The sequence below is a fragment of the Chiloscyllium plagiosum genome, chromosome 25 (assembly GCF_004010195.1).
Source record: "Chiloscyllium plagiosum isolate BGI_BamShark_2017 chromosome 25, ASM401019v2, whole genome shotgun sequence".
NCBI lineage: Eukaryota > Metazoa > Chordata > Chondrichthyes > Orectolobiformes > Hemiscylliidae > Chiloscyllium > Chiloscyllium plagiosum.
This window is the reverse complement of record NC_057734.1, coordinates 25618079-25630889: the sequence shown is the minus strand read 5'-3', so window position 1 is coordinate 25630889 and position 12811 is coordinate 25618079. Positions and strand designations below refer to the sequence as shown.

The window sequence follows — 12811 nt, the reverse complement described above, 5'->3', positions numbered from 1 at the left end:
CCACCCCCACCCCGGCCTATCACCCTCACCTTAACCTCCTTCCACCTATCACATTTCCAATACCCCTCCCCCAAGTCCCTCCTCCCTACCTTTTATCTTAGCCTGCTTGGCACACCCTCCTCATTCCTGAAGTAGGTCTCATGTCCGAAACGTCGATTCTCCTCCTTGGATGCTGTCTGACCTGCTGCGCTAGATCAGCTATGATCCCATTCAATGCTAGAGTAGACTCTACCTACCTCTTATGGTCTTTATTTTCTTTCCTGTGGAAATGTGCCTCCTTCTGCTGTTCTGTACACTAATTTGTCTAATGACATCTGATGGCTGCCATTCCCAATTACATTTACATAAAGTTCAGTTAGAAAGATTCATGTGGTTCCATGTACTGTCTTATTAGGCTTGTTGGCTCCGCATGTGGTTAAATTTTTACTCATTGTGGTAGTAAATAAAAACTTGTCTCTAATTGGGCAATAAAGTACATCAATGTTCATACTTAAATGTTTAGTCACTTTGAAATCTTATTATTTTCATTCATGCTTTGATTTTAGCAATATGCCCCGTCTGTGTTTGAGAAGTATGTGAAAGATATCACGGTCAAAAACAAGAAGTTTACTTTGACTCTATATGATACTGCAGGTAAGACTCTTCTATATATTTCAGCTTCAGGAACCTTTTATTGAAAATACTGCATCACAAGGCTGAGCCCTAAGAAGTCCTGGAATTATTTCTGGTCTATGTTTGAATTGGTGACTTTGATCATAGCAGTAATAGAGAAACTATTTTTGACACCAGTCAAAATCAAGGCTGACTGACACTCTAGTGCAATCCTGAGGCAGCAGTTTACTGCAGTCTCTATGTGAGGCCCTATCTGTCCCCTCTGGTAGATACAACATATTCTATGGTAATGAATAGTGGTTAAGTTATTCTCAATGTCCAATCAATGTTTATCCCTCAATCAACATCACCAAAGCAGATTACCTTGTCATGTCACGCTACAGTATATAAGTGCTTGCTAAGTGTGAATGGCTGCCATGTTTCCTGCATTAGAACAGTGACTTGATTAGTTGCGAAGTGTTTTGGGGTATCCGTTGTTAGCCTGTGATACTGAAAATTAATTTGATCATCTGTTGTTAAGTATTTCCTCAATTCAGTAGCATGGAAGCTAGGAAAGAACACAGATCCATGCTCAGAATAGCTAACCAACCAATTATCCTATTCTGCTAAAAGCATTGTCATCACTAGCGAAAAGACTGTCAAAATGGATTTTCTTGGCACAGGAGATTTATTCAATGTCTGTGTGCCTTTTGAATTCTGTAGTTTAGTGACCTTGATCTTTAGAGGGGAAGCTCTAAATATTACCATAGAGAGAAAGCCAATTTCAAAAATTCTTTTTAAACATAGCATGACCAATACATTTGTTATGCATGTTTACCCTTTCATAAATCCATGTTGACTCTGCAAATGTACATCCATATTTCTAAATATCATTACCACATGACCAATAGATTCTGACAAGTTCTCTTATTGCATGTCAGGCTACCTGGTCTACAGTTCCCTATTTTCTCTTCCTTTTTCTCAGTGGGTTTACAATTTCTACCATTCAATCTGCAGGGGTTGTTCTAAAGTTTAGTGTGTTCTGGAAGATCAAAACCAATGCTACATTCTTTGATGAAGCTAAGATATAAGATCAATATATTGTTGAATGTTTCATTTGTTCTAAATTTGATTGAGAGTCTGTCCACTACTGATGCTCACTGTGCTTGATTGCTTGCTTGGAGTTTGATGGTTCATTTGTGAAAATAGGAATTCTTAGACACAAATATTTAGTACATGCTAATTTTGTCTTACTTTAATAACCAAAATTTACATTGCATGCACTTTGTTTGTTCGCATAGACAATCCAGTTTCTGTACATTATCTGCTATATTTGAAATTTTAAATATCTTGGGTATTTAGAAAAAGAACTGTAGCAATTTCATATTCCTTTCTCTGCTAGGGATCCAGGAATTTAGTAGCACTTAAATTTGCTTCACGAAGAGCAATTAACCTCCGAATTTACCTCTTTTGAATTAAATTCAAAGGGATAGACCAGATTAAATGGGCTGCATCTAAAGAGTAGTGTAATAATTGGGAACCGCACAAGAATGCTAAAGCGCCTTTTTATTGGGTGATATGGGTGTTGTACCTGAGCCCCTTTTTAAAATTTTAACTTGACACGTGGGAGTGTCTGACATTTACAAAGCCATTTCCTGTCTGTGTTGCACTTAGTTTGATAAACCACAGGAAGGAACTGACTAAATATTATCATTTTGAAGGTGTATATTATAATCAACTGAATTTTCTCGTCCATTAGGTGAAGTGCTAATCAGTTTCAAACAGATTCACTGGAATTTAGCTCCATTCTGCAGGAGAGTTTAACTGCTTTGGGTCGTCTTAGTTCTCTTGATTTCAACTAGTGATAAGAATTGTTGCACATTGTCTTTATTCCAAGAAAGAGATTCATTTAGTATATTGATCTGTAACAAATTACAGATATTCACATTGGAGATGCATAGGACATCTTGCAAATAGCTGAGAATAATGACTCGAGTGCACTGTCTACATAGGAGCATAGAGACTAGGAGTAGGAATAAGCAATTCAAGTCTTCGCCATTTTACACGACCGTGGCTGATCTTATCCCGGTCTCAACTCCACTTTCCTGCCTGCTCCCCATAACCCTTTATCCTGTTTTTCAACAGAAACATATCTTTTTTTTCTTGAATCTGTTGATTTATTCTGCGTCCACTGCATTCTGGAGCAGTGAGTTCCAAAGATTCACAACCCTCTGACGGAAGTAGTTCCTCCTCATCGCAGTCTTGAACCGACCTCCTCTCACTCTATGACCTCCTTGTCTGACACTGTCTCACACCGGGGGGAGCATCTGTTCAATGACCACTTCATCAGTCCCCTTTAGCATTTTAGATACCTCAATCAGATCTAACCCCCCCACCCCCAATTCTTCTTAACTCCAGCGAGTACAAGCCATAAGATTTTGGATAAACCAGTAGATTCTATATCAGATTTCAATGCTCCTGTATAGAGAGACATAAACAGAGAGGATCTGCATTTGAATCTCATCTCTCACAATCTCTGAGAGTGAAAGTTCCTTAGACAATGGATTGTTTTTATTGGAGAAAAGAAGGTTTAGGGGTGACTTGATAGAGATGTACAAGATGATTAGGGGTTTAGATAGGGTCGACAGTGAGAATCTTTTTCCACGTATGGAGTCAGCTATTACAAGGGGGCATAGCTTGAAATTAAGGGGGGTTAGGTATAGGACAGATGTTAGGGGTAGGTTCTTTACTCAGCGAGTCGTGAGTTCATGGAATGCCCTGCCAGTAGCAGTGGTGGACTCTCCCTCATTATGGGCATTTAAGCGGGCATTGGATAGGCATATGGAGGATAGTGGGCTAGTGTAGGTTAATTGGGCTTGGATCGGCGCAACATCGAGGGCCGAAGGGCCTGTACTGTGCTGTATTCTTCTATGTTCTATGTTCTACTTTAGAACTGTAAGGCAGAACATATTCCTGTCAATGAGATGATAAGCCTTTAGAAGGAAGGCAACTTAATTAGATGGGTTGGTGATAACTCAGAAGTCCACTGTCTTCACATCTGTTCCTGGCCCCCCGCACCCCAAAACTATGTTCTGACTGGGAAGGTCTCCATTGACCTTCCTGCTTTGCTACCAATTGAAGGCCTTAAGTGGCCAATAATGACCAGCTAAGGGTGTGTTCCTGTCTGAGCTGCAATGATCTCAATTGCTGGAGGAACAAACAAGAATTGTTCTAACCAACTTGTAAAATATAGTGGGCAACTGGGGAGGCATGGTACTTCAATTTACATTCACATTCAAGGGTCGAAACATAGTGAGAGTGGGCTGTTGTCCACTGAAGTGCACACCTGATCTTGCCTCCAGGGTCCTGCCATCCATCCTTGTGGGCTGGGGACCTTGCTTATGGTCCTGTCAGCAGGACATCATACAAGGTTCAGACCATAATGGCAAGCCAATTGAATACAGTGCGGGATGTCTTGAAACTGGTAAAGGTGGATAAATCCCCAGGACCTGATCAGGTGTACCCAAGAACTCTGTGGGAAGCTGGAGAAGTGATTGCTGGGCCTCTTGCTGAGATGTTTGTATCATCGATAGTCACAGGTGAGGTGCTGGAAGACTGGAGTTTGGAAAACGCGGTGCCACTGTTTAAGAAGGGCGGTAAAGACAGGCCACGGAACTACAGACCAGTGAGCCTGTTGTCGGTGGTGGGCAAGTTGTTGGAGAGAAACCTGAGGGACAGGATGTACATGTATTTGGAAAGGCAAGGACTGATTAGGGATAGTCAACATGGCTTTGTGCGTGGAAAATCATGTCTCACAAACTTGATTGAGGTTTTGAAGAAGTAAAAAAGAAGATTCATGAGGGCAGAGCAGTAGATATGATCTATATGGACTTCAGTAAGGCCTTCGACAAGGTTCCCCTTAGGAGACTGATTAGCAAGGTTAGATCTCACTGAATACAGGGAGAACTAGCCATTTGGATACAGAACTGGCTCAAAGGTAGAAGACAGAGGGTGGTAGTGGAGGATTGTTTTTCAGACTGGAGGCCTGTGACCAGAGGAGTGCCATAAGGATCGGTGCTGGGTCCTCTACTTTTTGTCATTTACATAAGTGATTTGGATGCGAGCATAAGAGGTACAGTTAGTAAGTTTGCAGATGACACCAAAATTGGAGGTGTAGTGGACAGCGAAGAGGGTTACCTCAGATAACAACAGGATCTGGACCACATGGGCCAATGGGCTGAGAAGTGGCAGATGGAGTTTAATTCAGATAAATGTGAGGTGCTGCATTTTGGGAAAGCAAATCTTAGCAGGACTTATACACTTAATGGTAAGGTCCTAGGGAGTGTTACTGAACAAAGAGACCTTGGAGTGCAGGTTCATAGCTCCTTGAAAGTGGAGTTGCAGGTAGATAGGATAGTGAAGAAGAGGTTTGGTATGCTTTCCTTTAATGGTCAGAGTATTGAGTACAGGAGTTGGGAGGTCATGTTGCGGCTGTACAGGGCATTGGTTAGGCCCCTGTTGGAATATTGCGTGTAATTCTGGTCTCCTTCCTATCGGAAAGATGTTGTGAGACTTGAAAGGGTTCAGAAAAGATTTACAGGGATGTTGCCAGGGTTGGAGGATTTGAGCTATACGGAGAGGCTGAACAGCCTGGGGCCTGAACAAGCTGTTTTCCCTGGAGCATTGGAGGCTGAGGGGTGACCTTTATAGAGGTTTACAAAATTGAGGGGCATGGATAGGATAAATAGACAAAGTCTTTTCCCTGGGGTGGGGGAGTCCAGAACTAGAGGGCATAGGTTAAGGTTGACAGGGGAAAGATAAAAATGAGACCTAAGGGGCAACATTTTCATGCAGAGGGTGGTACGTGTATGGAATGAGCTGCCAGAGGAAGTGGTGGAGGCTGGTGCAATTGCAATATTTAAAAGGCATTTGGATGGGTGTCTGAATAGGAAGGGTTTGGAGGGATATGGGCCGGGTCCTGACAGGTGGGATTAGATTGGGTTGGGATATCTGGTCGGCATGGACGGGTTGGACCGAAGGGTCTGTTTCCATGCTGTACATCTCTATGACTCTATGTAGTGTAGTAAGTATTTTACATGCATTCATTGTGCAGAAATGTTTCTCTTGTTCAGAAACATGTGAAACATGTTACACAAACAATCAAGAATATGACATAGTTAAAAATACTGTAAGCTCAGACTGCTAACCGACAGCTTCCTTCCCATTAACAACTAAATTACATGACTCTAAGTTTCCTCATTGTTGAGTGAATGTGCTGAATTTTATCTAGGGCATAAGTGAACCTTGCAGACAAGGTTAGTAGTTGGTTCTTTCTCAGATGAAGTGAGCTAGGTTTGTAAACTGACCTGGGGCATTGTATCTTGTTTAGGAAAAGACAAATTGTACTGCTTATAACTTCCAGTTGGAATGTGACCATATGGCCCATTGTATCAGTACCAACTCTTATGCTGGAACAATCCACAATTGTTCTCATTACCGTGCATTCCTCATAGTCTGTATTTCTGCATGCTTCATTTTTCTATTAACAGAACCATTCTATAAAAAAAACTGCATAAAGTATATTTTAGTCACAATTTTAAATTGACAACTTTGTGACTGATTAAGGAGGTGGTCTGATTTATCAAAGCACTCTTCTTCTTTGATTTTAAATGTATTACATTTTCTTAGCTGTCTCTGGTCTCATGGGAATATTTCCAAAATCTGTAACCTCTCCATTTAACTAATATTTGTAATCCCTGGTATTATGGCTCTTGTGCATACTCCATGGCTTTAGAATGCCTTTTGAGAATGCACCAATCAGTTACACACACAGTAATCTAATTGTGTGCTAACCATTACAGCCCACAAATTCTTCATCTGCACCTATACCGAATTGTCTTTCTTTACAGCTGTAACAGTTGCTGTCTACAATCAGAACACAATCATTTTATAATGCATGTTTGGTGCTGGTGCTGAAACAAGATCTCTCTTCTGACGGCCTTAGAAGAGGAATGTAAAGTTTTCAGTGAGACAATGATATCATCCTTTTCATCTGTCATTCTTTTTGTGTGTGATGTTCAACCAAAAAAATCCTGAAGAATCACATGACAGAAGTTCATATTGCACCAGATAAACTGGTTATTTTTGTGCTGCAGGAAGTGGCACCAAAAGTTCAGAACACAGCAACACACCCTTAAAATTCCACCTTGATAGCACAAAACCAAATTCTTAAGGCCTTGTTGCGATGCTATGCTTAGCATCATAAGCTGGAACAGATAAACAGTCACCAGTGTTTCAGTGATTACTGAGTTAGTGCACGGGAAATTAAGCCTCACTATTCTGAGTCATTACAAATATGAAAATTTGATTAAACTACGACATAGAACATTATAGCACAGTACAGACCCTTCAACCCTCGATGTTGTGTTGACCTGTGAAACCAATTTGAAGCCCTTCTAATCTACACTATTCCATTATCATCCATATGTTTATACAATGGCCATATAAATGCCTTTAAAGTTGGCAAATCTACTGCTGTTGCAGGCAGGGCATTCCACACCCTTACTACTGTCCTGAGTAAAGAACCTACCTCTGACATTGTCCTATATCTATCACCCCTCAATTTAAAACTATGTCCCCTTGTGCTAGCCATCACCATCCGAGGAAAAAGGCTCTCACTGTGCACCTATATAATCTTCTGATTATCTTGTATGTCTCTATTAAGTCACCTTTCAACCTTGTTCTCTCTAATGAAAACCGCCCCAAGTTCCTCAGCCTTTCCTCCATACCAGGCAACATCCTGGTAAACCTCCTCTGCACCCTTTCCAATGATTCCACATCCTTCCTGTAATGCGGTGACCAGAACTACATGCAGTACTCCAAGTGCGGCCACACCAGTGTTTTGTACAACTGCAATATGACCTCATGGCTCTGAAACTCAATCCCTCTACCAATAAAAGCTTCTTAACAACCCTATCAACTTAGGTGGCAACTTTCAGGGATTAATACACATGGACACTGAGATCTCTCTGCTCAACCACATGAACAAGAATCTTACCATTTAGCCCAGTATTCTGTATTCCTGTTACTCCTTCCAAAGTGATTCACTTCACACTTTTTTTTGCATTAAACTCCATTTGCCACCCCTCAGCCCAGCTCTGCAGCTTATCTATGTTCCTCTGTAACCTGTAACATCCATCCGCACTGTCTACAACTCCACCTACCTCAGTGTCATCTGCAAATTTATTAACCCATCCTTCTACGCCCTCAACCAGGTCATTTATAAAAATGGCAAACAGCAATGGACCCAAAACGTATCCTTGCAGTACACCACGAGTAACTGAGCTCCAAGATGAATATTTCCAACACCACCCTCTGTCTTCTTTCAGCTAGCCAATTTTTGATCCAAACCACTAAATCACCCTCAAGCCTATGCCTCCGTATTTTCTGCAAGTCTACCGTGGGGAACCTTATCAAATGTTTTACTGATATCCATATACACCACATCGGCCACTTTACCCTCATCCACCTGTTTGGTCACCTTCTCAAAGACCTCAGTAAGGTTTGTGAGACATGACCTACCCTTCACAAAACCATGTTGATTATTCCTAATGAAATTATTCCTTTCTAGAAGATTATAAATCCTATCTCTTCTATTCCTGTCCAACACTTTACCTACAACTGAAGTAAGGCTCACTGGTCTATCATTTCCAGAGTTGTCTCTACTCCCCTTCTTGAACAAAGGGACAATATTTGCTATGCTTCAGTATTCTGACACTATTCCTGTAGACTGTCCAACTTTACCTAACTCTCTCATTCAGGTTTAAAAAAATGCCAACCAGGTGTTTCCATAAACAAGAACATAATTGTTTATTGTAATCAAATTGTTTTTAACCAACTGCAGAAAGAAGCATGAATTGCTAACTTATAACTCCATAATTTAAACTTTAAAGATTCCAATTCATGTATAAACAGCCACACAAAGACAAGACAAAACATAAGTATTTATAGGTGGGGAAGGGCAAAAAATTCAAAGATGCACAATTCACTCACTAATTCGAATCGCAAACTTTGAATTGTTTTCTTTCCGTTCCTTTCAACTCTTTGATGAAGCCATGAGGTTATGGGAAAGCTGTTTCTCAGTCTTTCATTCACTGGCTAAGAATTTGCCCTTTCAGTAGTTCGGGTGATTTTTTTTTTTCCCCTACTTTTCCTTTCAACAAAGGAATTTGCAGAGAGTGCCATTTACAGGAAAGCAGTGAGTGCATACAGCTGCCATAAGATTTTATGTTACTTTTTCACAGAAGGAGGAGAGAAGGAGATATAGATGCATTTTGTTTGCACATGCACATGACAAGGAATGATTCAAGAATTTGGTACTATGCTGAGCTCTCCAGATTAATCAGCAAAAACAGTTAAAACAAAAACTGACTCTGAGCAGAACTGCCTGAACACACGTGCTTGTACCATCTAACATTCTCCCCATTGCTGGAATAAGACAATATTGTACATACAATTCTCAGTGCATTCCAGAAATTCTTTTTAAAACTGTAAACACCTTTTTACACAGCTTCCTTGGTTTAAAGTAGTATCCTTTTTCTCTTTTTTTTTGTTTATAGTCCAAGAAGAAAAGTTGTCTTTCAAGGACTAACAGAGGATCGGTACAGTGTAGAATCTACAGAGGCATTAATGCTGAGGTATTAGAATGATATGCAAAGAAAACTTGGGAAGATAATGCAGCACATGGTCACATTGTAGACTGTGTACATTGAAAAATCACGGGCCTGTCGCTGCAATTCTCCCAATTTTTTTTCTTGCTGCACTCAAGGTCCTGTGCTGTGAGATTTCCAGATATTTATCTGGTGTTGGTGCAGATGTGGGGATAGTTGTATAAATTACATTTGGAAATCAGGGAGAAGGTAAACTGCTCTACCTCTCTGTAAAGGTCTGGGTACAATTTCTTGAGGAGCAGTCGCTCTCCTACACCTGGTCCAGCTATCTATTCTATAAATATGAGGCTGGATATCCCAGGTTGCAGACTATTCCAGCATTAAAAGCATGAGTTTCTGTCCTTAGCTGACATCTGCACTCACATTCCAGCAGGAGGTATTGGAAAGTAATCAGGAACAGAAACACAAGAGATATATTTCCCCCTCTAACTCTCAAGGATGAAGGCTACTGCCCTTGCCTCCATTAGAATTAGCTAAATCGGCAGAAACTAGGAATAAAGCCAGTGCGGCATTGTCTGGATGGGTGAGTTATAACATTGTCTTTACCAATAGTGCTTCAATAGTGTTGCTTAATAGTGCTTTCCCTCTAAAAACTTTTCCTTCAAATTTCACTTTTTCATTTCTCATTTTTACAGTCCATAAACAGAAGACTGACCAGTTTTTTTTTCAAATGGAACAGGCTTTGTGTTTTTATATATTTGAGGACGTATTTGTGCCTGAATGTTTTCAACTATAACATAGTGCAGCAATATTGTTATGTCTACTCTGGTTGCTTTCTTCAACTTGGTACAGTCCATGACTCTTTCTTGTAAAGTGGTTGTTTCCTTTTAATTTGTGATTTTGTAAACATTGATCCACATTGATTTCCTTTCAGCACTGACGGTAGAAAGCTCACCACAAAGTAGTGCGCTGCAAGAATACTCTGGAAAGTCCCCAGAACTTTAGGACTTGATTATAACAAAACAATCAGTAAAGGATGTCAAATTTTCTTAAAGTTTAAATTGCTTGTTTCATTTAGTTAGAACTTAACTTGGTGAATAACGTGTTGGTAAATGTATTAAGATGTAAGTGATTCTCTGATAGCAAACTGTGACTGCATCTCTCACCTGGCTTTTGTCATACTGTTTGGTAATTGTACAGAATATAATCTGTCCATTGTGTTTGGCCAAATTCAAGGGTATTGTTAGCTTTTCAGAAACCATCGACGTGTAATGTCCGAAACTGACGATCACAGCAGACCTAACTGATGTGGTTTAACACCCAACCAACTGCTAGATTCAGTCCCCTTGTCAGCCCTTCTGCATATTTCAACGTCATTTCTGAAATTTTAATATTTGATCAGCTGAAAGATGCTAAAATGATAATACATTATAATACAGTAATGGAGTTACCCTTGCATGACAAGAAAGAGCTGAACTTGCCATTCACAAAATAGAATGTCTCTTAATAATCGATCAGAAGATATAAATATTTCTTCCCAATTGCTAATTACCCTATTACAGGGCCCCATTGCGCATAAATTTTAAAATCTGGAATAAGTGATTTTGATGCTAGGTGTCACCTTTTAAATACAAGTTCATAAATAGTGATTATCGTTTAGCTAATAAAATCTGAACTGTTTGATATCCATTGTTTTGAAGGGTGAGACTTTTTATTCTTTCATGGGAGTGGATGTCATTAGCAAGACCAGCATTTATTCCTCTTCCCTAGTGTCCTTGAGCTGAGTGGTTTGCTGTGATAATAGCAGAGGGGAGTGAAGAGTCAATGCTGAATGATTTATTGTAACTTGCATTTTACAGTGGGAAAAAAAACACCAAAATTCAGTGAAAAGCTTCAACAGTTGCCGCAATCCTGCGCCAGACCCACCAATGCAGGTATCGCCACTCTTTAGGCACTAGGCCCATCTCACTGATGCCGGGTCCCATGCTGAAGCTGAAAATGTGTTGCTGGAAAAGCGCAGCAGGTCAGGCAGCATCCAAGAAGCAGGAGAATCGATGTTTCGGGCATGAGCCCTTCTTCAGGAAACTTCTTCATTCCTGAAGAAGGGCTCATGCCCGAAACATCGATTCTCCTGCTCCTTGGATGCTGCCTGACCTGCTGCGCTTTTCCAGCAACACATTTTCAGCTCTGATCTCCAGCATCTGCAGTCCTCACTTTCTTCTCCCATGCTGAAGCTACACTGATATAGCTTGAAGAGGATGGACGCTAGGAAATTGTTTCCGTTAGGCGAGGAGACTAGGACCCGTGGACACAGCCTTAGAATTAGAGGGGGTAAATTCAGAACAGAAAGGCGGAGACATTTCTTCAGCCAGAGAGTGGTGGGCCTGTGGAATTCATTGCCGCAGAGTGCAGTGGAGGCTGGGATGCTAAATGTCTTCAAGGCAGAAATTGATAAATTCTTGATGTCACAAGGAATTAAGGGCTACGGGGAGAATACGGGTAAGTGGAGTTGAAATGCCCATAAGCCATGATTGAATGGCGGAGTGGACTCGATGGGCCGAATGGCCTTACTTCCACTCCTATGTCTTATGGTCTTATAGCAACCGGGAGTTGCTGGCTCCCTTGCTGCCAGGCCCAGGGCAGACCATGATCCCTCTGCTACAGCCACCACCTCACTAACAGCAGGAGTCCCCATTCTGGGTCTAATGCAACAGGCAATCCCTGGCTTCACTGCCAGACCAGACCGCCGCCGCTGCAGCCTCACCGAGGGCCCCACTGCGGCTGCCCTCCTCCTGAGATATTGCCTTGCCGGCCCTGCCATCTTGAAAAGTCTGCGTATCTTATTTTGGGAATGGAGTCACATGTAGGACAAACCAGATAAGAATGGCAGATTTCCTTCCCTAAAGGACATCAGTGAATCAGATGCACCACCAAACTCTGGGGTATTAAATCTAGAAAGAAACTGTGGTATGGCCTGGCTCATTTGGAAGCCCTATCACCTGATTCAGAAGATTTCAAATCACTTTATAGGATTTGAGGAACCTGGAAGGAAAATTTAGTGTGGCAGTGATAAGTGCTATATTATCAAAGTGATGACTTTTGAATGAACCCAATGATTTATTTTTCTCCTGGATACACGAGCACAAGGGGACAAAATGAGATCCCTCCCGGCTGTTCAGACATTTGGAGAAGAGCAGGAAGTTTTCTGGGTGTTGGGCTCAGAATTCATGCCTCAACTAATAACATTAGGAAAGGAGACTCAATTGTGCATTTAATTTTCCTGTGAACTTGTCAGGCACAAAAAGCTGCTGCATTGCATTCCGTAATAACAGTCTTTAGGTTTTTGGCAAATCTGAAGTTGGTATAGGTCATAGAGTCATAGAGATGTACAGCATGGAAACAGACCCTTTGGTCCAACCCGTCCATGCCGACCAGATATCCCAACCCAATCTAGTCCCACCTGACAGCACCCGGCCCATATCCCTCCAAACCCTTCCTATTCAGATACCCATCCAAATGCCTCTTAAATGTTGCAATTGTACCAGCCTCCA

At 41.2% G+C, this 12811-nt stretch overlaps 1 protein-coding gene across 2 annotated transcripts in view; it reads left to right on the top strand.

Moving 5' to 3' along the window:
* rhof (ras homolog family member F) overlaps positions 1 to 12811 on the top strand; it is a 61281-nt gene that overhangs the window by 33690 nt on the left and 14780 nt on the right. The window contains exon 2 of one of the 2 annotated variants that reach the window (XM_043715751.1): positions 546 to 633. The exons of the other annotated variant lie outside the window; for it this stretch is intronic. Within the exon in view, the coding sequence (XP_043571686.1) occupies positions 546 to 633 (88 nt within the window). The remainder of the gene's footprint in view (positions 1 to 545; positions 634 to 12811) is intronic. 2 annotated transcript variants of the gene reach the window in all.